At 43.0% G+C, this 26169-nt stretch overlaps 1 protein-coding gene across 1 annotated transcript in view; it reads right to left on the minus strand.

Moving 5' to 3' along the window:
* CHRNB3 (cholinergic receptor nicotinic beta 3 subunit) overlaps positions 1-15900 on the minus strand; it is a 55693-nt gene extending 39793 nt beyond the window's left edge. Inside the window, exon 1 of the mRNA XM_088481438.1 lies at positions 15719-15900. Coding sequence (XP_088337564.1) covers positions 15719-15776 — 58 coding nt within the window. The 5' untranslated portion in view covers positions 15777-15900. The remainder of the gene's footprint in view (positions 1-15718) is intronic.
* Between the last annotated feature and the right edge of the window lie 10269 nt (positions 15901-26169).

Here is a 26169-nt window from a genome sequence, read left to right on the forward strand (position 1 = left end):
ATTTTACCTGAGTTGCCCCCCCTCCAGTGTGTACTCCGAAAGAGTGTTTAGTGCAGCCGGGAACCTTGTCAGCGAAAGGCGTAGGAGGTTGCTTCCACAGAATGTGGAGAAGATGATGTTCATCAAAATGAATTATCAGCTCTTCCAGGGAGACCAGCCTCCAGAAGGTACAGAGGGACCTGTGGTGGTGGATTCAAGTGGGGACGAGTTAATACTTTGTGAGGATGAGGATGTACACACTGAAGAGGGTGAGGAATCGGTGGATGAGGAGGATGAGGATGACATCTTGCCTCCATAGAGCCAGTTTGTGCAGGGACACATTAATTGCCAGCTTGTTTTGTGGGGGCCCAAACGAACCAATAATTTCAGCCACAGTTGTGTGGCAGACCCTGGCGCTGAAATGATTGGTTTGTTAAAGTGTGCATGTCCTGTTTATACAACATAAGGGTGGGTGGGAGGGCCCAAGGACAATTCCATCTTGCACCTCTTTTTTTTCTTTGCATTATGTACAGTTTGGGGCCTAGTTTTTCAAACTGCCATCCTGTCTGCCACTGCAGTTTCACGCCTAGATGGGTCACGTGTTTGTGCCGCCCACTCGTGTCGCTTAGCATAGTCATCCAGCTACCTCGGTGCAACGTTTTGGACATAAAAACACTATTGTGAGGTGTGAGGTGTTCAGAATAGACTGGAAATGAGTGGAAATTAAGGTTATTGAGGTTAATAATAGCATAGGAGCAGAAAAACCTACAAATTCTGTGATTTTAGCTGTTTTTATGCTTTTTTAAAAAAAAATACAGATCCAAAACACAAAACCCAGAACCCAAAACACGGAAGGGTGGTTTTGGCAAAACCAATCCAGATCCAAAACACGAAGAAAGATCCAGATCCAAAACCAAAACACAAAACACGAAAAGTGGCCGGTGCACACCCCTAAAAATAATGTAAGTATATTAGTTCTCAGTCTAACAAAGTTAGAATATTAGTTCTCAGTGTAAAATAATGTAAGTAAATACCATGTGCCCTATTGTTTGTTAAAATGTGTCTGTCTCATTGTTGATCTTGTTATTTATGTTTTTTTCTACTTCTTTTTAAAACCAATAACAGCATACAACAAGCAAAGTGCTTTTGTCCCACACACTACAGCATTACTGAAAGTAGCCTATTTCCTATAATTTATTCATAGTGTTTAGCAACAGATGAAACTAAATGAACATCAAGTGCCATCAGACATTCTTGCTATGAAAATTAATTTGGCTTACTGGGGCATACTATTTCCCATAAGCTACTGGTTCGTCTTATGGGAAGTAGTACAAATCACTTACACATTTTCATAATTTTTAGAGTATTTTACATGCAAACCTAAGTGCAAACGGGCATATGCCATAATTTGATCTGATAGAAAACATCAGAAACCTTAGTTCTTGAAATACAAACTTTTGAACAAGCCTTTCTCAATCTAGCCCTGGACTTCAGGAACCCGCTTGTTACAGGAATCTAAGAGCCAGTGTGTGCTGTGGCTCTCAGTACAGATGTTTTCAGATAATTTTGGAATATGAGAGCTACTAAACAAGGTGGTACCATATCTGATATCAGAGATATCTACAGCGTTCCCTCAATTTCCAATCACAGAGGCAGTCACTATAGCTTTGCCTAATTTACCAAGCCATTGAAGCCTATAAACGGACTTCCTCCCATCTCTCCTACGTTGATAACACCTTCTCTTCTGTGCTCCATGTCTGCTGCCTCAATGACATCTTCTATACTACTCTCTCTTCCACTACTCAATTTCAGGCCATCTCTCAGTTCTGCAGCTTCCATGTGCACAAAATTTCCAGAATACATCCCTTCCTCACCCCCAGACTCATAATTTCCTGCCTGACTGTAATATCCTTTCTGTCCTCTGTCAATATTGCCTCTCCCTACTTTAGTGTATTCTTAATGCTGCAGCTTGTCACTCACACCTTATGGCATCTGCCTTCCACCCTCCTCCACTGGTTCCCTATATCCAACAGATTCCAGTTCACCCTTACATATAAAGACCCTAATCACTCCTCCCCTAGCTACATCTCCAAGCTTATATCTTTTCAGACTCCCATCCATCCCCTCTGCTTTCTTCTGATTGTCACCTAGTGATGGTCATAAAGTTTGTTTGTCATTGATCTCAGAACGAGGCAGAACGTCATCTTTCACGGACAATGAAGATGTTTTGTCCGTGAAGGATGACGTTTTGCCTCGTTCTGAGATCCGAACTTGGCAGGAAGACCTACACCAAAACCAAACCACTAATTTCTAGTTCTAGTAGAAAATTGTGCATACCTCAACCATTGGACCAGTGCCGACAATGTTTTTTCTCAACATGGGCCATTGCCACTGATGATTCTACATCAGTGCCTTGCCATTGATGGGAAAAAATACACTTGCCATCAGTTGTAGACCATTGCATATGGCCATCCCAACTGACACCTCACCTCTACACTGGTCAATTTCTCTTATACTCGCATCCAAGATTTCTGTTGCAGCGCCCCCTTCTCTAGAACTCAAAGTCTGACTTTCTACCAGATCAAATGTTCCCTGAAAAAATAAGTTTCTAGTAAAGTCTACAAGCCCTCCTCTTAACTCTTTCACTTCCTCCTCCACCCTATCTTGTCTCCCATCCAATCATCTTCCAACTGTTTACCACTTTTAGGGGTAAATTTACTAAAGTGAGAGTTTTTAGAAGTGGAGAGATTCTAGCTATTATCTTCTAGAAGCTGGTATGTTAAATGTTATGTAGAATCTGACTGGTTGCTATGGGAAACATTTCCATTTCTACAAACTCTCATAATTTTTAACCTGTCTTGAACAATAATTGAAATCAGCTTGGTAGCCATTTGAGACCCCAGTAACACTGTAATTTGGGGTATTTGGGGGTAAAACTTATTTTGCTGATAGAATTGCACAGTGTTTATGGTTGGCATTACTTTAAAAAAAAAAAGTCTGAAAACAAACCTCTTATATATTCATGTCGTAGTTTTGACATCTTATGTAACTGATCTCTCTTGACAATTGTCCTGATGATAGGAGATTGTAATTACAGTAATGTACAATTTCCTATAAATATAGTAAAGGAAAAACTAATTTTACAGGCTAGTTAAGCTCAGCCAGAGGGAAATGTGTGTTTACTGAGAGAAGGTTACGTCAAGCTAATCTAATTGATTTTATTTATAATGTCACTACTGATTTAAACCAGAGTGGAGCTATGTGTATAACTGATCACTGATTTCAGCAAACATTTAGATACCATTTAACACCACTACACACTCATTTGATGACATTTATTTAAAAAAATGGTGCACAAGTAATTGTGCCAGAAATGTACTGTAGCCGACATCATCCAATCAGATTATATTATTTTCTAATAATGTATAAAAAATTATAGCTCATTTATATGCGGAGCTGCAGTACGGTCCAGGGCTGGGACAGAGCAGAGAGGAAGCAGACTAGTCCAGGAGGAGAGGCAGAGCCTCAGGACAGACCAGGGGGCGGGATGGAGCGGAGAAGAGGCAGCAGCTGCACTGTGCTGTTGGGCCTGGGCTGACTGTGGTTGCACCCTCCCAGACTACAGCGCTCCGGGCAATGGCCCTGTCAGCACACCCCTTGAGCTGACCCTGATCACAATCCACATTTTAAATGCAGTTGTAATGAGAAATTATTCTGTACATTTGCTTAGCGAAAATTTATATTTTTGCTACTTGCCAAAATTGTCTTGGCAGAACACAGGCTCTGCTATCAGTTTGTTTCCTGGTACATACCCAGCAAGCCGAATGAGAACCCTTTCCGTAAAGACCTGGCATTCAATACCCCACAGGCTACTATGGGCTAACGCCATCATAAGATGGCGTTAGCTGCTAGAGCCACGCTAAGTAAATTTAACAATTTAACAAAATAGAAGCCTATGGGGGCTGTCGTGGCATATAAAATGGAGGAACTGCAGCAGATATCTCTGATATCTGCTGTGGTACCCCCTTCGTACATCCTGGGAAGCTTACATTTTGAGTCTTTCCTCTGAAAACATCTGCAAAATTAATTTAATAACTGTGCAATAGTGTGATAAATCCTATTTTGTGAAAGTCAATCCATTTTTTAATTGACTTTAGTATATGTTATGGATGGGGTTTTAGTTTTTCACTTTTTTGTGATGGCACTAATGCATACTTGCCAACGCTCTCAGAAGTTCCAGAAGGGTCCCAAATTTGGGGGTCTCTTCATGCCTACAGAAAGGTTAGTTTATAGATGGAAAAGTCTACTGATTTTTTTCCTCCAATGGGTTATATCTGTATCAATTGTAAAAACCGTCACAATATGGAGCAGAAAAATCCTGTTTGTTGGTCGAATGGCACACTGACTTAGTGTTGTAGTCCCTCTTTCCTTGCCGTCTTACAGCCTGATATAAGCCGGCCGTAAGCTGTTAGGTATGGTACAGTGTAAGGATCCGGGGTGACTGGTAACTTTAAACTCAAAGGGGTCTATTTACTAAGCAGTGTTAGGAGACAGAGTGAAAAGTGATAAGAAAGTGATAAGGTGCTAGCCAATCAGCTCCCAACACAGCCTTTGAGATGACAGTTGGGAGCTGATTGGCTGGCACCTTATCACTTTTCACTCTGTACCCTAACACTGTTTAGTAAATAGACCCCACAGTCTCTTATTCTCCTGGCCGGTCCAGCAGTCTGCTCATGAGGCGCCAATCGCCGGCTGCTTGGTGCGGCACTATTCAGGATCCGGAGTGAGCAATAGGTAGTGACTGTCCGGTTCATAGTTGGTATGTAGGGGCTGTAGACAGGGGCCAGCAAACAATGTAGTTGTAGTTACCAGTCCTTAGTTGGTCAGAGAATAACATACAGTCCAATCGCAATAGGTTACAATCCAAAGGCACACAGCAACGCGTTTCGTCCAGAGAGCTGGAGGAAACGCGTTGTTGTGTGCTTTTTTATTTTAACCTATTGCGATTGGACTGTATGTTATTCACTGACCAACTAAGGACTGGTAACTACAACTACATTGTTTGCTGGCCCGTGTCTACAGCCCCTGCATACCAACTAGGAGCCGGACAGTCACTACCCTTTGCTGACTCCTTTCTCTATATGGGAGCTGACATTACAACAACTGGATGTTCGTTTTGATATTATCAATGTTGAAGCTCAATGCAATACTGATGCATTGTTATTTTTAACTGTAATCTATATGTTTAAATGTATAAATGTATCCAGTGTTACTTGAATGAGTAATATACACCGGTGCATACAATTAAGATATAATTGGGATACTCTCTTTTATATGCTAAGATTAATGTTTTTTATATATTTAATAAATATTGTGCATTAATGTTGAATATCAATTGCGGTCCATGATATCTGTTTACCAGCGCATTCACATTCTTTTTCTTGGTATATTGCTATATAGGATTTTTGCTAATTTTCCTTATTAGTGAATTGCAGCAGGTGGACTTGTTTGAATTGATCAATTGGTTCATGAGCGCTGAGGTGATTTATGATTTTGGGCTCTCCATGCCTCCCTACAGAGTTGGCCAGACTCCCAGTTCTGCCCACTTGCCAACTGACATGGGCATACGGTAGGTTAGGTGATGCAATTCAATGCAAATCGTGTCATCTGGCCCCACCCCTGCTGTAAAATGCAGTGAATGATTTGAACAGTGAGGGTGGTGCCATAATGAAATGTAATCCTCCCCCCTGTTCTAAGATGCCACGAATTGCAACTTTATACCACAGGGACGTGAATGCGGAGGGGGCATCAAAAATGATGGCACCAAGGTACATATTTATTGTAGGGATCTAAGCCTAGCTATTACCAGAGTTTGGACTTCTCCCTATTTAAGAAGTGCCAAGGCAGGTGATAGCCTTCACCAGCTACCTCCAACAAGGTGGAAAGCCTATATGTTGATATGTGTGTGCAATTTGGAGATGATATGCAGAGTTAATAGCAGCACTAGCGGAATTGCAGACACACCAAACAGTCCAGGTACTTAACCAGCTGTCAACTTTATTTGAAGTGTAGTAGTTACTGGTACAGCTTTACTCACAGTTATACACTGGTATGATGTATGTAGGTAGCAGAGCTTGTCTACGCAGGATAATCTGTAGAAATAGACCAGTATGCAGTATATTCTGGCAGGGCCTCTAGAGCTATGTGGAACCACTGTGGTGCTCCAGTTAGCCGTAACTAGACTTTTTGATGCCCTGTGCCAGAGAGAGCATTGGCGCCCCTCCCCCCCCCAATTTTTAAATAGGGACATATGATAGTGCACCTGAAAAAGGGCCATGGCCTCATGAGGAAGGGCCAGGGAAGAGAAAGGGGAGGCCAGGAGATGCTGAGATTAAAAGAAGAGGAAGCTACAAGTGAGAATGATGATAAACAGGAAAATTGACAGGCCCAAACAGCGCCCCCTGCCCTGCGGTGCCCTGTGCCATGGCACTGGTCATACTACCCTAATTACGGCCCTGTGGTGCTTATACACAGTGAGAAGATGGCACTATGCATACGCAGAAGACCAAACGTACAGCTGCAATAATTTTATCGTTATTGTCAGCTCAGAATGACAATAACAGGGATAGCAAATGAGGAATTGCTTTATGTAATGAAAGCATTTTTTTCTGAAATTCATTCAGGAGGATTATTATTTTCTTCTTTTTTTTTTAAACATATATATATTTTTTTTACTTTAGCTGTAATAGAAAGCACCAATCAAAGCTAAAGTCCAGCTTTCTAGTCCGCTGCGCATGCATGCTACACACTGGCTGGCCAATCAGTAATTCTAACAGCCAGCAAAGTTTTATTGGTAATTGATATTGGCAGAACCTATGGGTGTTGATATAGGTGGCAGTGGTGTATGATGGAGGTCAGTCCACAGGATGAATAACTTAACCAGATTGTGCTTTATTAACTGGCTTGCAGAATAACACAGGGTTAATGTAGCAGGTTAAACAGAACCAGCCAGGAACATGTGGAAGTTAATACAGGTGATGTGCTATATAGTGAAGCACACACCTGTGTGAATATGTACAGTGGTGGCAGTGAAGTACTTAGCGCAATTAGCAGTGGTGACACAGTAGCACTTGGAGGGTCTCTGGTGTTACACTTTTTGCACAGGAGAGACACACAGGGGCATGGTCTTCCACAATGGAGATGGGAGATGCGCGGACATACCGCACATGCACAAGGCACATTTCGGTTGGGTGTGATGTGACTTCAGCATGGGGTCCCAGAGGCTCAGGAGGAGAAAGCGCAGAGCAACAATTGCTGCAATAGAAGATTTTCTGTAGAGTGATAAACTACCAACCAATCAGCTCCTAACTGTCATTTTTCAAACAGAGCCTGTAAGATGACAGTTAGGAGCTGAGTGGCTGGTGGTTTATCACTTTCCAGAGCTTAGTACATCTGCACCATAGTGTTAATTAAAACCCTAAGATTTTCTATATGGTTTAGATTTCAGATGACATACTGTACATAAAGTTTCTGAATCATTTAACTGTACTTGAGAAATCGACAAAGCAAATAGAAATATAGTAATTGCATATTGTAGAATCATATGATAAGAACTTTGGCAATTGGAAAGTAAGTAAACAGTGTATGTACTCTACTCTAAAACCAATGGGAGGATAGTTGTGAAGATAATAATATCTTACTGAGTAATAGATGCTTGGCACATACAGTCAGGTCCATAAATATTGGGACATTGACAGAATTTTCAGATTTTGGCCTCTATTCACCACCACAATGGCTTTGAAATGAAAGAAACAAGATGTGATTTAACTGCAGACTTTCAGATTTAATTTGAGGGTAATTACATCCAAATCAGGTGAACGGTGTAGGAATTACAACGGTTTCTATATGTGCCTCCCACTTTTTAAGGGGCCAAAAGTAATGGGACAAACTAAACAATTCTAAATCTAACATTCACTTTTTAATACTTTGTTGCAAATCCTTTGCAGGCAATTACAGCCTGAAGTCTGGAACGCATAGACATCACCAGACGCTGGGTTTCATCCCTGGTGATGCTCTGCCAGGCCACTACTGCAAATGTCTTCAGTTCCTGCTTGTTCTTGGGGCATTTTCCCTTCAGTTTTGTCTTCATCAAGTGAAATGCATGCTCAATCGGATTCAGGTCAGGGGATTGACTTGGCCATTGCATAACATTCCACTTTTTAGCCTTAAAAAACTCTTTGGTTGCTTTTGCAGTATGCTTCGGGTCATTGTCCATCTGCACTGTGAAGCGCCATCCAATGAGTTCTGAAGCATTTGACTGAATATGCAAATATAATATTGCCCGAAACACTTCAGAATTCAATCTGCTGCTTTTGTCAGCAGTCACATCATCAATAAATACAAGGGAACCAGTTCCATTGGCAGCCATACATGCCCACGCCATGACACTACCACCACCATGCTTCACTGATGAGGTGGTATGTTTTGGATCATGAGCAGTTCCTTTCCTTCTCTTTTCTTCCCATCACTCTGGTACAAGTTGATCTTTGTCTCATCTGTCCATAGGATGTTGTTCCAGAACTGTAATGGCTTTTTTAGATGTTGTTTGGCAAACTCTAATCTGGTCTTCCTGTTTTTGTGGCTCACCAATGGTTTACATGTTGTGGGGAACCCTCTATATTCACTCTTGTGAAGTTTTCTCTTGATTGTTGACTTTGACACAGACATCTACCTCCTGGAGAGTGTTCTTAATTTGGCCAACTGTCATGAAGGGGTTTTTCTTCACCAGAGAAAAAATTCTTTTGTCATCCACCACAGTTGTTTTCCATGGTCTTCCGGGTCTTTTGGTGTTGCTGAGCTCTCCGATGCGTTCTTTCTTTTTAAGAATGTTCCAAACAGTTGATTTGGCCACACCTAATGTTTTTGCTATCTCTCTGATGGGTTTGTTTTGATTTTTCAGCCTAATGATGGCTTGCTTCACTGATAGTGACAGCTCTTTTGGATCTCACATTGAGAGTCGACAGCAACTGATTCCAAATGCAAATGTCACACCTAGAATCAACTCCAGACCTTTTACCTGCTTAATTGATAATGAAATAACAAGGGAATAGCCCACACCTGTCCATGAAATAGCTTTTGAGTTAATAGTCACATTACTTTTGGCCCCTTAAAAAGTGGGAGGCACATATTGAAACTGTTGTAATTCCTACACCGTTCACCCGATTTGGATGTAATTACCCTCAAATTAAATCTGAAAGTCTGCAGTTAAAGCACATCTTGTTTGTTTCATTTCAAATCCATTGTGGTGGTGAATAGAGGCCAAAATCTGAAAATTCTGTCAATGTCCCAATATTTATGGACCTGACTGTACATCCAGCAGAAAAAAGGAGCTATTTAAAAGGTTAATTAAATCCCCATTCCTTGTTATTATATAGTGAGTGTTCTTTCCTTGGAACCCTGTGCCTGATGCAGAGTTGTACGGTAATGGCACAGCTGCTGAGTTGTACGGTAATGGCACAGCTGCTGAGTACGCAGCGGCTGTGCCAAAATACGCAAAAGTCGCAGGAGTCGTCTTAATTAAGAAGACGCCCAATGCTGGAGCTATATAAATAAAATACATAAATAAGCCCTTTCTAACACACAGACATTGGGTTGCTATGGGCAACTTCTCCACTCTTTTCACTGCTTGATACATCAACCCTTATGGGCTACTTCAGGCATTGCCCCACCCCTCCTCTTCTCATCTTGGGAGAGTGGCTCTGGGTTTTGACATCATATCCCCACTCCACCTTCCCAGCCCATTACCAACATGGAGGGGCAGCTTCACAAGTAAGAAACAGCTGGCTGTTGCCCCATCGTGTCAGCAGCTGGCGTTTAGTGCAGGAGTGCTACAGAGAAATAAAGACACTGAACTAGTGACAATATGTGACTTAGTCAGTGCTGGATGTACTAAGGGTAAAATGGGGTCAAAATTACGAAAACTGCAGTTCTCAGAGGTTTGCCGCAATCCTAATATGTTTCGAGCTCTAGCAATCCAAACTCTCCAGAGCTAGTACCTGATAGGCAACGCGTTACATATAGAAGCCTATGGGTTTCTTTATGTGGAATTCCACTGAAAGGGATCTGACACCCCCAGCCCTTCCCCCCTCCACAACGTGTTTGCACATGCACAGGCTGACAGCCTCCTGTGTCATAAACCCTCACAACAGATTGGGTACAGGATTCCAGCGGTCGGCCAGCCAGCAGGCAGAATTAGGTAAGTGACATAAGTAAATGTATTTTTCCATGCATATTATCAGTGGGTTTCACCTAAGGACACAGATTAAATACATTCAGCTGGATGTGTTAGTGGGGGGGATGTATTATAGCGGCACTGAACGTGCTTACCGTGTTCTTTACCGAGGTGAAGCAGGGAGCACTAACGATGAGATGTATGAACATCTCATTGGCTGCAGTGGGTGAGTGTTAATTCACCCTCCGGTGATCCCTGCCTGAGTACACAGCACATCAGCCTAGTGCAGATGCGCTGTCTTAATCCCAGCCGGCTCCACTGAGCATGGACGGGATCTCGTAAGTATCGCAAGATCCCGTGTGCAGCCCTGGAGCCGGCAACCGCCGCAGCAGGGACATCGCTGTCCCTAGTGTGGGGATAGGGCAGCACCAGGCTGTAGCTGTCGATAGTGACAGCTGCAACGGCGGAACGGTCAGACGAACTGACCGTTCATACATTTGCCAGGCTATCGGCACTGCTATCTTGTGGCACACAGCACCCGTGTCATTTACCGCCAAACCCGATCATACATCGGGGAGAAGCGGTATCAGCACACATAATGTGCGCTGATACCGCTTCAGGGCTTCATACATCTACCCCAATGTGTAATCAACTTATAGCCAGCAGGTAAGTGTATTTGAGGAAGCATCCATATTTAATTGTGACATCATTATGTAGCCTACCCTTGCTATACTCAGCTTATCAATGCTTGGACATTTTTGTGCACATGTGCAGCAGAGAAATGTGTATCCTAAACTGAGTACACACCTCAGCGTTCCGACAACCCAAAGACGCAATCATGTAATGATGTAACAATACAGTCATGGCCAAAAGTTTTGAGAATGACACAAGTATTGGTTTTCACAAAGTTTGCTGATTCAGTGTTTTTAGACCTTTTAGTCAGATGTTACTATGAGATATACTGAAGTAAAATTACAAGCATTTCATAAGTGTCAAAGGATTTTATTGACAATTACATTAACTTTATGCAAAGAGTCAATATTTGCAGTGTTGACCCTTCTCTTTCAAGACCTCTGCAATTCACCTTGGCGTGCTGTCAATCAAATTCTGGGCCACATACTCAGTGGCGTAACTAGGGTATTTGGAGCCCAGGGCAAATTTGAAAAGGGAGCCACCCACCCCCCATGTGCGCTCGCCTAAGGCGTGCGTGGCAAAAAATGGGCGTGGTCACTTAAAAATGGGGCGTGTCAACATGACACACCCCTTTATTTTCAAACTGAACATTCCTATCCATATGCACCTTAACCCCAGTAGTACCCCTTATACAGTACCCCCAACCCCCAGTATGCAGTTGTGGTCCCTCTCATGCAGGCCCATAGTAGTGCCCCTTATACAGTATCCCCAGTAGTGGTCCCTCTTATACAGCCCCCAATTAGTTCCCCTTACTCAGTACCCCCAGTAGTGGCCCCCCCAAATGCAGTGCCCCACATAGTGTTCCCCCTTATGCAGTGCCCCCAGTAGCGGTATCCCCTTATGCAGTGCCCTTTTATATAGTGCCCCGAGCAGTAGTCCCCCCCATGCAGTTTTCCCAGTAGTGGTCCCCTTATGCAGGCACCCTGTAGTGATCCCCCTTATCTAGTGCCCCCTGTAGTGGTCCCCGCAGTGCCCCTAGCAGTAAGCCCCTTATATAGTGCCCCCAGCAGTAGTGTCCCCCCCTCCCATGCAGTGCCCCCAGTAGTGGTCCCCCTGATGCAGGCTCCCAGTAGTGACCCCCCCCCCTATCCAGTGGTCCCTGTCGTGGCCCTTCCTATTATTGCCCCCAGTAGTAGCCCCCCGAGTACAGTGCCTCTAGTAATAGGCCCCTTTTAGAATGCCCCCAGTGGTAGTCCCCCCCCCAAGTAGTAGTCCCCAGTAGAGTAGCCCCCACCAGTAGAGGTCCTCCCAATGGCACCCCCAGTAGTAGCCACACCTCCCCCAGTAGAGGTCCCCCCAGTAGTAGCCAACCCCTCCCCCGTTGTGCAGATAGGTTTAAAAATAAATAAATATATATAAAAATATACTTACCTGATTCCACGCTGCTCCTGCTCCTGTCCGCGATGCCGCTCCCGCCCTCCAGTCCGCCCGGGCTGGCGCGCTCAGCATTATGGGACTGACGTCATGACGTCATGACGTCAGTCCCACTACCCACTGCAGGAGCCGGACGGAAGTCCGGCTCTTGCAGTGGGTGCTGCAGCAGTCAATGAGAGTCTATCTGACTCTCATTGGCTGCTGTTTAACACACGCATCGCCGCCAGCGCTGGCAGCGATGCGTGTGTTATGCACAGCCTGGCGTGCAGCACAGGACCGGCGCTGGAAGCCTAGCGCCGGTCCTGTGCAAATGTGTAGCGCTGACCGCACTCATTGCGGTCAGCGCTACACTGGCTATCTAGGGCGGGCGGGCCGGTACCGTGGCCTGCGGCACCCCCCCCCCCGTGCCGCCGGTCCACCGGCGCCCAGGGCACGAACCCTGCTCGCCCTGCCCTAGTTATGTCACTGCACATACTGACTGATGGCTGCCCATTCTTGCCTAACCAATGCTTGGAGTTTGTCACAATTTGTGGGTTTTTGTTTGTCCACCCGCCTCTTTAGAATTGACCACAAGTTCTCAATGGGATTAAGGTCTGGGGAGTTTCTTGGACATGGACCGAAAATTTTGATGTTTTGTTTCCCGAGCCACTTAGTTATCACTTTTGCCTTATGGCAAGGGGCTCCATCATGTTGGAAAAGGCATTGTTTGTAACCAAACTGTTCTTGGATGGTTGGGAGAAGTTGCTCTTGAAGGATGTTTTGGTACCATTCTAAATTCATGGCTGTGTTCTTAGGCAAAATTGTGAGAGATCCCACTCCCTTGGCTGAGAAGCAACCCCACATGAATGGTCTCAGGATGAGTTACTGTTGGCATGACACAGGATGAAGACTTTTAGAGGATGGCCTGGTGTCAAGAAGGGCAACAGAGAAGCCACTTCTCTCCAGGAAAAACATCAGGGACAGACTGATATTCTGCAAAAGGTACAGGGATTGAACTGCTGAGGATTGGGGTAAAGTTACTTTCCCTGACGAATCCCTTTTCAGATTGTTTGGGGCATCTGGAAAAATGCTTGTCCGGAGAAGGAAAGGTGAGCGCTACCATCAGTCCTGTGTCATGCTAACAGTAAAGCATCCTGAGACCAGCAAACTTTTTGAAAACCAATACTTGTGTCATTCTCAAAACTTTTGGCCATGGCTGTATATCTCATTTCCACACACACTACACGATCCGCCTTATGACGATGCAAAATATCCTTCCAGGCTTAATGTAAACATACCACGTCATTCCGTGACATCTTCCCATTTGATGTGCAGCCCATTAGATGGGATCATGCGTCCACCCAATTCATCACATGATGGTTTGGGTGGATTTGGGTCTACACACTATACGATAGTTGTTGCAATCCATTGTGAATTGCAGGATTGGCTAGTTTATCTTATAGTATGTACCATACTTGCCGACATTCTGGCAGCCTCCTCCGGGAGGGGGCTGCCAGGTCAGTGCAGCAAGGAGTGTGGGGCGGCTTATGTAGGTGGTGCGGGGGCGACCCCACCTCCCGCTTTATAGTGAAGATATTACCAGCATTTTAAAGCAGGGGGTCGGGTAACAATGACATGATTCAGCGCAAATGGCGGCATCGCCCCCGAACCGCCCACTTTCATGGGCGGGTGCGCTCTTGGGGGGGGGGGTAATTCTGAGAGACTTGCCTACTCTTGCAGGGGGCCAGGAGTGGCACCCAATTTTCGGGAGGCTCCCGGCAGTCCCAGGAGATTAGGCAAGTATGGTATGTATGCACCTTTTATACAAAACAAGCAAATGTACATCCATCAATAGGTGAGTCCCCATCTGTCTAATTATTTTACAGCAAAACAGGTAAGTTAGTATTATATGCCTTTATATCAATTACAAATGGTGTTAACATGTATATTAAAACTTGTTCATAAATATAGTTTACAGTTTTTTCAATACAAAGGAAATTATAGGGAATAATGTACCCCTACCATAAATTATAATCATACAGGTTGAGTCTCCCATATCCAAAATGCTTGGGACCAGGGGTATTTTGGATAACGGAATATTCCGTATTTTGGAATAATTGCATATCATAATGAAATATCTTGGGAATGGGACCCCAATATACACACAGAATGCATTTATGTGTTATATACACCTTATACACACAGCCTGCAGGTAATATTATACAATCTTTTCAATACTTTTGTGGCTCAAGCAAAGTTTGTGTACATATATGAAATAAATTTATGTTTAATTTACACCCTATACACACAGCCTGAAGGTAATTTTATACCATATTTTAAATAATTTGTGCTTTAGGCAAAGTTTGTGTACATTGAACCATCAAAAATCAAAGGTTTTATTATCTCAGTCATGCCAAAATTATTCCGTATTTCGGAATATTTGGATATGGGAGACTCAACCTGTATTAGAAGTCACCTGCTCTGTGATTATATAAAGGCAGGAGACTGTTTACTGCACAATTCTAATTTAGAATTAGGAAAGAGTGCATTACCTTCTCACATTTAAGTTAAGAAATATTAATGGTCAATGCTCATTTTTAAATACACTGACAAATGGGAAAAAACAAGGCTATAGAGAACACACACAATAAATAATTACAAAGTCACTTACAACAAGCACATTGCTCTATTTTAATGATGCGCAAGATGGTAATCCATATTGATAGAAAGACTGTAATCCATAGGTCACTTGTTTTCGGCACTACTAGTACTGATCATCAAATAATGCATTGTATTGACTTTGACTTATTTGGGGTAGGTCTCAGCTTAAAAAGGCTGCGCTCCTCTGAGACGGGATAGGAGGCAGGTGTGACACCTTCAGCTGCAGAACTGTTAGCTTGCTTTATAGGGCACTATACAGGCACACACATGCCACCAGAACATTAATCTTTTAGCTGTGATTAATAGATCTCACAAGTATCCTACATAAGCTTTATTTACTGCATGCATACATCTAGTATGTATTCGTCACTTTGTAATATTTCATATATGGTAAATTATCTTTCTCAGAGCTGTAATGAAAAATCATGTAATAAAAACTTCGCATGATTTCAAGGGAAATATAAGATCAGGATTTCTTTTCTTTATCTTTAACACATGTATCACTGGACACATTGTTATGCAGAAAAGCATACCCCAGTTTTGTTTTGTTCTGTATATTATTCTTATTTTTCTTGTTTTCTATCTTCATGTTATTACATGTTGTAGTAATTCACAAACAGTATGGTTTCCTCACTCTAACACTTACACTTTTCAGCCATATACTATACTTCGGTCTGGTAATCAATATGCAATTTCAGCTATGCAGAATTAAAGTTACCGTAAAATAAACACAATTTCACAAGAGAATTGAACATTCACTTATAACAAGGAACAGAAGTGCAATGCTTACAATGTACTCACCAGAGTTGAAGGAGAACACATTAATGAGTACAATTAGAAATTGAGCCCACAGGATCATGTTCGTCAGGAGTCCCCTTCTCTGTCAGTTTCAGTCATGTGCTGTCATGGAACAGATTTCTGTGACACCACAAATTAATCCTTGAAAAGACAGAGGAAGGATTTAATGCAATTCCATCGGCATGAAAAATAATTGGAGCGTACTTTAGTGTTTCAGCTGTCTGCGTCTCCGAGCATGGATCCAATCTCTGGATCCTAAGCCCTGCCCTGTTTAACCCTTCCAATGCCCAATGTCTTCCAAGCTGGTATCAGATATATGACTAAAATAGGGAAAATATATTTGACATTAGTAGAGCTACCAGTAGTATTAGTAATTGTAAAAAGGAAATATTAATGGCTTAGCTATTATGTTATTATTATGATAATATATTGTAGATAAAAACATAATATTTGACCTTCTTGCCTTTTTTATACAATTTGAAATGATACTAGATACCATATATTGTGTAATTTAATTACATATTATACAATGTATGGAAAAGTGTATTGGGACTTTTACAATAGTATCTAGTTAAAGTTTAAATGAGTCATACGTAAAGTAAAAAGAAGTGTCTGAATAATTGGTTGATATAGACTCAATATAGACATAGCATTCCTACAGGAAAGTCATTTAACAGTGTAAACATGATACAGATAATTGGGCACAGCTAATTAAATATAACTATAATACTGTGCACCAATCCTGTGATATTAGTGCATAACATTTACAAATAATGTAGAGCAGCACAGTGGCACAATGGTTAGCTTTGCTGACTCACAGTAATGAGGTCATTAGCTCGATTCCAACCAGCGCCCTCACTGTGTGGCATTTGTTCTCTCTGTGCTTGAGTGGGTTTCATCCCACAATCCAAAAACATATTGGTAGGTTAATTGGCTGCTGACAAATAATTTTTTTTTCTAATCTGCTTGTGTGTCTCCATGTAATAGGGAATATAGATAGCTAGCTCCAGTGGGGTGGAACCTTATGTGAATTCTGAAATATTCTCTTCAAAGCACTGTGAAATATAGGGATATACTGTATGTGCACTATATAAATATTACTAAATAAATGTATATACTATTAACCACCAGATGTCACTAGTTCTTATCTGGTGCTTTCAAAACTCAAAAGTAGCAGCACACTGACACACAGCTGGATGCCAGTTATTTATCAAACACCAAGATATTCCATAGCACTGTACACTGGATTTATGTTTCTTTCCAGCTTTGTAAGGCTGTTTGATAAAAAAAATATATTTGAACAATCATATTTATTTACACAAAGATCCTTTTTTATTTGTACACTTTTTTCACTGTTATATATTTGGTTATGGAATTCACTAAAATAAAAAAAGAAATAATTTCTCAGCTACTATTACTAGAAAACTGAGGACTGTGAACAGTGTGGGATTAGTTTCATACTGAGTTGTGATCTTCAGTATATAAATATCAATAGATTTAATATTTCTGGAGAGAGGTGATATGATCAGGACGCTATAGGCATCTCCACAGGCTGCCTGCCCAAAGTATTCGTTTGATGATCCAGGCGGGACAGTAGCAGTGCTATTGGACGTTCCAGGCACCCTGCCAGCCACATGTAGGTGCCGTGGGGCAGCGACAGTGCCGCCACCCAGGGCCTTGTGCAACAGCACCGCCCTGCCATGCTTATTCATGTTCATGTATGAACCCCAATCAACAGTTTAATATCAATTCTGGAATAAATTAAATTTAAGTAGTCGAACAAACTATCCTCAAGTTGACTCATAGCATGAGTAAGTGTAGCTATATGCCGTACTCACAGCACCTGCAAACTCCATAGGCCTGTGTATTCCGAGGTGAGATTGGGCTGTTGCCGGCGTTTCCAAGCCGTTGCAATGGAAACTCACCTCCTTCGTGCCTAATAGATTTAGACTCCTAATTTATTTAAGGGAATACACAACAATGCTCTAGAAAAAGTTCCAGAGATACCGACATAGGCCCTGATTCAGAGCCGGACGCAAGTGGCTGCTCGTTCGCTCCGAGCGATGTTTGCCCAACTGCGCATGCGTACGGATCGTAATACGCATGCGCGAACCACTCAGTGCGGCCGAAATTCATGTGCTCGCAAAATAGCGAATGCCTGATAATTTGAGTGACAGAAAGAGGCGTATGCGGGTGGTAACAGGGGAAGGTGCTTGAAAACGGGGAGTGGAGATCCGATCGCAGGCGTGCTTAAAGGACAAAACGGGCGTTTTATGGGTGTGCATATTTAAAACAGCAGCGTCATTGACCACGTCACTGGGTTCTTTTATAGCCAGAACTGCTCGCAAAATTGTGGTAGCAAAAACCAACCACAAGAATAGCGAGCAGTTCATACCCTGGTCGATGTACTCGATTAATCTAATAAATAGCGGACATGACGTAGGATGCGAGCGGCCAGGGGGCGTATTTTTCCAAAAAACGAACGCAAGTTTTGTTCGCTCGTTCAGACCTAGAGGCGTGAACAGACCGCAAACAGTGAACGGTTCATTTGAATAGCCACCCCTTGTTTTAGAACGAACGACCGCAAATAGCGAGTGGCTCTGAATGAGGGCCATAGTTTCCTTCTCTGATCCAGTGGGTAAAGTTACAGCATTCTATAAACTCATATATGGCTCCAAAAGCTTCACAGTTACATTTATCAAGATTTGTGGTCTAGGGTAATTTGCAAAAAAAAACTATGCTTCTTTGAAATGATCAATAGTTATTATCATTGTTTGTATTTAGTCCCAAATCTGGGGGACTGACCTGTTGTCCTGGCAGCCAGGAACATTTGTCCCATTTGCTAGGAATGCTGGGAGCTTTACCCACTCCCGACCTTGCTCTTTGGATGCCAGCAGTTGCCAGCAGCAATGGTGTGATGTCTCTTGAGAAGAGTGTTGAGTTCTCCAGAAGTAAGTGTTGTGGACATGCCCATCATGATGTGGCCAAACCCCTAACACAGTACGGGACAAGGTGTTGCATGGCTCGATTCTTGATTTGAAGACTTAAATGCTGGGAGGTATAATAACATTTGTCCCAATTTTAATGGAAAAAAATAAATAAAAAGGTACTTGGTTCTGAATATTTGTGATACTGTGTGTATATATATATATATATATATATATATATATATATATATATATATGGAATCGGTATGATTCCCGGCAGCGCCTGGCCGACAGATCAGCAGAGCTCGGCAGCGGAAGCCCGACAGCGCTGGAAATCCCAATCGTTGCTAAGGTAAGTATATATATATATATATATATACTAACCTAACCTAACCCCCTAACCCTAACCCTCCTTAGGGGTGCCTAACCCTAACCTCCCCCCTCTAAGTGCCTAACCCTAACCCCCCCTTCCCCGCTGCCTAAACCTAAGTCCCCCTGGGTGGTGCCTAACCCGAAGTCCTCCCCGGGGGTGCCTAACCCTAACCCTCCCTCCCCCTAGCCTAACCCTAACCCTCCCAGGGGGGTGCCTAGCCCTAAGTCCCCCCGGGTGCCCTAAACCTAACCCTACCCCCCCGCGGCTGTCCGTTCGCAGCGCCCGACATCCCTTCGATCGGGATGCCGGTCTCCCGGCATCGGGGAAATGTCAGGCGTCTACATCTAGACGCCCGGCCTTTCACCCTCGCCAGGATATGACAGTCGGGAAGCCGGCTGCCGGTATTAAGGCAGCCGGTTTCCCAATTGTATACCATATATATATATATATATATATATACACACATATAAAAGTAATACTCTTAAAGTAGCTGCAAAAGATGCAGGGGGACAGTGTATATAGGTTCCCCCAATAATCACCACTAGAAACAATACACCAAGGGGATCTGCTCTGATAGATGTTTCTGATGAATTTGTATGGCAAAAAAAGAGTAAATCACACCTTTAGTATATGTTAAAACATCTATATTTATTGTCTTATAACACCTTATTTTTTATGCAACAATATAACACAATGTATCACAAAAGGTGTATAAAAATAAAAATTGTTAAATATTTAACATGGGGCGCACAGGTGTATTGACCACATCTCAGCATATTGGATCTACAGTTGTTTGGACACTTTTTATGAATGGATGATGACAAATTGATTGGCTCATTAGAATCAACCAGCAGGCAAGTCGAAGACCTTGAGGTGCTACAGATGCCAGATGGCAAGTGAGAAATCTGTCTAAATGCAGCTGCAGCCCACATTGGTGTATGTATGACCGTGCACCCGAAGTAATCTATCAGAGGTAATATACTACAAATCAGTGACTCTGAACTACAATTGCCGTTCTAATATAGAGCAGAAGTAGCTCATATCTTACACATATATGGTGGCAAAGTCTTATACAAATGGTGTGAGAACCGTAAGTGTTTAATACACTCTTGTTTCTATAATATTGTATCCCAATTGGTTACAGATATTATCCGGAACAGAACGCTCACACTGTCAGATGAGCTTGTACATGTGGGATTAAATCCAAGTATATTGTACCTCTTAGGAGGATCAAAACTACTATTTCAATTGTCATACTGCCACCTTCCACAAGGAAACGATTTTCTAATAAAGAATTTTTACTTAATTAGCTGAAGAATATTATATATTCCAATTGGATAATATGACTATGTTTCTACTTTTTTAATGGCCATTTTTTTATATTTTTATCTCATTGGGTAATTATGGGCCTGCTTCAGCACAGATCGCATTTGCAACTACGTATGCAGATCGGGCGATTGTTTGCAAATGTACATGTGTATGCACCACCTCGCGTGTGTGCAACCATGGCACTGCGATCATGCACGCAAAGAGATAACCATCGCAGAGTGAGTGATAGATTGTCAGCGTTTGGGGGTGGTGATGGGGGAATGGTGGAAGAAACGGAAACGTGTCTGTCCATTTGAACGCCATTTCATGGGCGTGCATAAATCAGTCACTACGATGTCATATACGCAGCTTGAGTAATCACTGTGTACGACGAGACCTCCCAATCCTGCAGCAGGTCAGAGCTGCTGTAAATGGTCCGATGTGCACACAGAGCTGAGAGGACAGAGCTGGAGATGGGGAGGATAGCAGCTGCAATCTATCATGGTGATTGTAAGCAGAGTTGACGACAGGTGCAGAGAATACTGCTGATCAAGTTGTGTTACACAGGTATGAACGCATGTATACTTCTGCAATGCATACTTCTGCTAAATGTGTGAAATGTACTGTACTGTCGTGAGAAGTTTTCTAATTGAACTAATATTTTTTTTTTATTTACTTTAAATGTACCCTTTACATTTCTTTGTCATAGTATCACTACTCTGTTTTTTTTTTATTTAATAATATAGTATGTATAAATCCAAACATGTATTATGTATAACACAAAACCTTTATAAAAACACTAGATAATGTGTAAGTATATGCTTATATAATCATACAAACAAGGTAGAAAAAAAAAACAGACATCTGATTGTGTGGCCAGTTTGTTTTATTATTTTTGTTATTAAAGTGTTTTTAAATTATAACTTGACATAAAATAAAATCTACACATAAACATTGGCCATTTTTCCATACAAGAATTTCCAGAAGCATTTGTAGGGGTAACACACTTGCAGATGTTTGATGGCGCTGATGCTGCTGCACCAAATGTTCCTCCTCCACTTCCTCCAACACAGTAATCGCCTCCAAATGTGTCTGCCAGAGCTACAACAGACCCAACATATGATGGCAACATACCAGTGCCAGGTATTAGTAAGAGGCAGTGGCGTCCCTCCCTGTGGTGTCACCCATTGCAGGGAGGGATGTTGTGTGCGCCTGAAAAGGGGGTGTGGCCTCATGATAAGGAGCGTGGTATCACTGGACAGGGGCGTGGCCTCACGGCCCGATCCCCCGTGGTCCCGTTCCTAATATTACTGGGGGGGTGCAGGGGGTGCTGACTGCCTTGTGTTGCAGTGCCGGCTCCCTACAGTGCAGCACCCGGCTCCTGTCACTGTGGGGGAGTGTCAGTCTGCACCGTGGTGTCATGCCTCGGCGGTGACACTCGGGTGTGGCCCGCACCCCCCGCACCCCCTTTGTGACACCACTGGTAAGAGGGAGGCACATCAAAGAGGTAATGTCTAGATTTCATAAGTGTCCAAAGTTCAAATAGATCATGGAATGATCTGGGTTGAAATTACCAAAAAAATGTATTCTGTGCGTGGACATTGAGTCTGCTGCGAAGGTCACTTCAATTCAAGATTTAACAAAAAAATAATAGTAATATGGATTCAGACATTTTATAGTTACATTTTTGCATTTTAAAACATTTAACACATGTTTACAACAAAAGCATATTTGACAATTAGACTATACACAGGTCCTAAAAATAATATCAGCTCATAAATTTTGAAGTTATTAGTTTGTTGGTTTTTAAAACATTTACATATTTTTTTAATTGTGTTTTTTAGAAATCTTACCGTTTACGCAGATATTTCGTGGTATGTATAGAGGATCTCACAGAATTAACTTTTTTGGCAATTTAAATCCAAATCCTTCCATAGCCGAACTTCGGTCCCACTATGAAATCTGGATATCACCTCTTTTATAAGGACCTTATTTTCCCTCTTACTAATACGTGGCACTCGTTTAATGTCATCTGTTGACTCTGTTGAATCTCCTCCAGTTCTGACAGACCCATGTGGAGGTGATGTATGAGGAGGAGCAGGAGGAGGAGCATTTGGTGACACAGCAGTAACAGGATCACCATCAACATCTGCAAGTATGTCAAAGGGGAGATCTTAATTCTGCAAGTCCCCTACAAATCCTTTCAGAAATTCTTGTATGTCAGAAAAATCTTCTTCCTTCATGGTTGCCAAAGTTCCAGATCCATCTGAGCCTTTTATACACACGTGTACACGAGACGTGCTGTGCATCTATACGCAACCATTACGCAATTAACAATTGCCTATAAAACCATGCTCTCAAGGCAGACACACCATTTGTCATTCAGGTCTCCGAGATGCTGCCCATGCGAAGAAATGTACAAGCTACTGGTAAGACACCTGTCCATGTGTTGAGTGGTGATAAGAATTTTAAATAGTGGGTGCTGTAGCCTACCTGAATCATAACTAGTGATGTGTCATAATCTGGCATTTTAATGTAGACAGCCAATCAGAAAGTACCAGAGTCTTTATAATGCTTGTCTACTGTAATAAACGCCATTGCCATCATGAGAGCTTCCACATACTCACGGAGGTGATGGACCACCATCTGGGGAATGCGGTGCCCTATGTGGGCAACACTATAATACTAGCAGCCTACCACAAGGTGCAGTGGTGCTGATGTCGCCACTCCAGTGTCCAGGTGGAGCGGTGTTGGGAGGGACCTCCGTCATCGCCAGCCAGACCTCCTGGCCCAACTGCGGGCCTTAATTACACGCAGTAAGTATGCATAAATGTGCATGTCATTGAGAATGTTTGCGCACACCAAGCGTACTTCTGTATACACATGTCTTGTGCTGAAAGAATGACAGCATGATGCTGCCACTTTATCTTCTTTGTAGCCAAGGATGTTGAAGCTGTATAACTTCTTAGAGTATATCTACATATATCTGTATGTGTGTATATAGATAGATAGATAGATAGATAGATAGATAGATAGATAGATAGATAGATAGTGAAGAGTAAGTTGAGCGCCTGAATGTGTCTGTAAAGTAAAAAAACATTGTGGTGTGTATATAATATATACATACACACGTGTTTGTGAAAAAAATTACACAACTTATCTGGTGATGTAAATCTTCGGTCAAAAGACCCTCATTAGATTCATGATATATGAAATGAAAAACATAAATTGCAACATAGTGTGTACTATTTTCAAAACTGCATACTTAGCACGTACATTACGTATAACCTTTTTAGGAACATATCAGTTCCATAAAAAATCCACACTCATGGGTAATAAAAGGAAAATATTAATCCAGCAGCGACACAAATGGCTAAAAAACACATGTAAAAGATGTAAAACATAAAAGAGCTTATCTGTCCATCAGTAGGGGTACAGGTACAACAGAGACAATGCGTTTCGTCATTCAATGAGCAGTCTGATCATAGAAGGACAAAATGCGTTGGGTCTGTTGTACCTGATGCAGATCCCCTTGGTGTATTGTTCCCAATTTTATTGAGTAAGTCACATGCCTAAAAAAGTGGGTGCTGTGCATCCTGGGAATAATTTAGAGTTTGATTTATGTGTTTGTATTACACATGTGCACCACAAAGGTATACTCATATGTCCGCATATCCTTTTGGCGGATGACTTGCGTCTCTACAACTTGCAGGCAGAACAAGGCGGACAAGACTAGGCCGAACAGAGTATGGGTGTGTTGCAGCACAAATAGATGTGGATGCAGCTGCATATATGCCTTTAGTGGGCACATCTCCTGCAGGTGTAATGATGACAATGAGCCATACTGTCTAGTCATTTCCCATTGTCTGATAGAGTATTGACCCCCCCCCGTCTAATCATTCCCCTGCTGCATTTGCGATCCCAGCACTGCGACTGAGGGTCACGATGTTGGATTGTGCTGGCCGGCTTGTAAGGCCAGGAAACTGCTTCCGTGGATGCAGCCCCTGGCCTAACCACTACCAGAAAATGGGGCAGACATGCCCCCGTTTCCGGTAACACCGGCTGCCCTCCGCACAATCCCTTAAATGCTTCTGCCTGTCAATCGGGCAGAGGCATCAAAGGGTTCTGTGCACGCGCAGATTCCTGATAATTGGGAATCTGTGTTCAGCATTGCACTTGCGTGCAATGCTGAATTAGCCCCAGAGATAAGTCAAGAGCAGGATATTTTGTAAGGAAAATTATTTACCTTTGAACATCTGTGAGGTGTAAAGAACAACTGTGCAGTTGTGAGGCCATTAAGCAAAATAAATGTTTACAGATCTAAGGGAGAAAGAGAATGAAGACTTTATGAATTAGCGTTCTATACAAGTCAACTAAAAACTATAACCAACAGTCAACTCAAAGAATATTTGGCTTGTCTTGGTATCAAGTAGGAGGCCTGACAGAATACAGCTAGCTTTGGTCTCCATTATTAGTAGGATCAGTGGCCTTACAAGGGGGATGCAGGCTGCACCCGGGTGTCACCCGCCGAAGGGTGACACCAAGTTGTAGGCTCCCCCTCAGTCACAGGAGCCGGGTGCTGCACTGAAACATTAAGTGCAGCACTCGGCTCCTGTCACAGAGAGGGAGCCGGCACTGCCGGCCCGCACCTCCAGCAGCCCTCACCACCCTATTGATAGTAACGGGCCATGTTTGGGTCATGAGGCCATGCCTCTTCCATAGGCCACTCCTTTTTGCAAGGCCACACCCCCTTTTCAGTGGCACCGCCACACGCATGGTAACTCTCCCTGCACCGGGTGTCACCGCGGGGAGGGACGCCACTGAGTAGGGTAAGCCAGTATTCACAGTAAAAGACTGAGAGAGAGTGAAGCAAAGATGAGTGCTAAGAGCAGAAGTAGAGTTTTAATGTATGAATATTCCGAGTCAAGCTGATACAATAGAATTGGAGAAAATGTTTAAGAACCTGTCAGCTAAAAATAATATAAAAATTAATAGCATGCTCTACCTTCAGGTTTGCATCCCTCTCCAACAAACTTTGGATCCCTAGACAACTTTGACCACAGTATTGTCTACTTGTCACACTGCCATTTCGGATGCCTTAAAGGTGTGGGGTGCCAAACTCCAGACCCAATCTGACTTGGCTTTGCCTGCTAGAAATATCTGCTTTAAGGCCTTAGATAAATTGCTTCCTCATCTCCAGGATTCCTACTGGCTTCGTATGGGCATTACGACCCTGGCTGACATGTTTTCCCCCAATTCTTTCCTCCCTTTCCCTGACCTCTGTGACAAATCTTATCTGGAGCCGCCTGTCTCCCCCAGACCTGCCGGATAAACCCCCTATCTACCCAGGGCAGCAACTAGAGGGGCTAGAGGTGCACATACACTGGGCGCAGGATTTGAGGGGGTGCTGAAGGGCTGACTCAGCCCCAGCAGTGGTTTGGGGCTGCAGATTCCATGCGGACTAGCCGTCCGTATGGGACCTGCTGAAAACAGCGCTCCAAAAATGGACACCGCCTAGGAGGATACAGATGCTAGAGGTCCTACTGGCGCTGCCAGGAGAAGATGCAGAAAGCTGAATCTTCTCCCGTGAAAAACCTGTCAACAAGCGTGAAACCCCTGGCAATGAGCATGAAACCCTTGGCAATGAGCATGGAACACCTGACAACAAGCATGAAACCCCTGGCAACGAGCATGAAACCCAGAGCATGAGACCCTTGGCAATGAGCATGAGACCCATGGCAACGAGCATGAGACCCTGGCAATGAGCATGAAACCCCTGGCAATGAGCATGGAACACCTGACAACAAGCATGAAACCCCTGGCAATGAGCATGAAACCCAGAGCAT

Source organism: Taudactylus pleione, unplaced genomic scaffold (genome assembly GCF_031769625.1).
Source record: "Taudactylus pleione unplaced genomic scaffold, aTauple2 ptg000273l, whole genome shotgun sequence".
In the NCBI taxonomy this organism is placed as follows: Eukaryota; Metazoa; Chordata; class Amphibia; order Anura; family Myobatrachidae; genus Taudactylus; species Taudactylus pleione.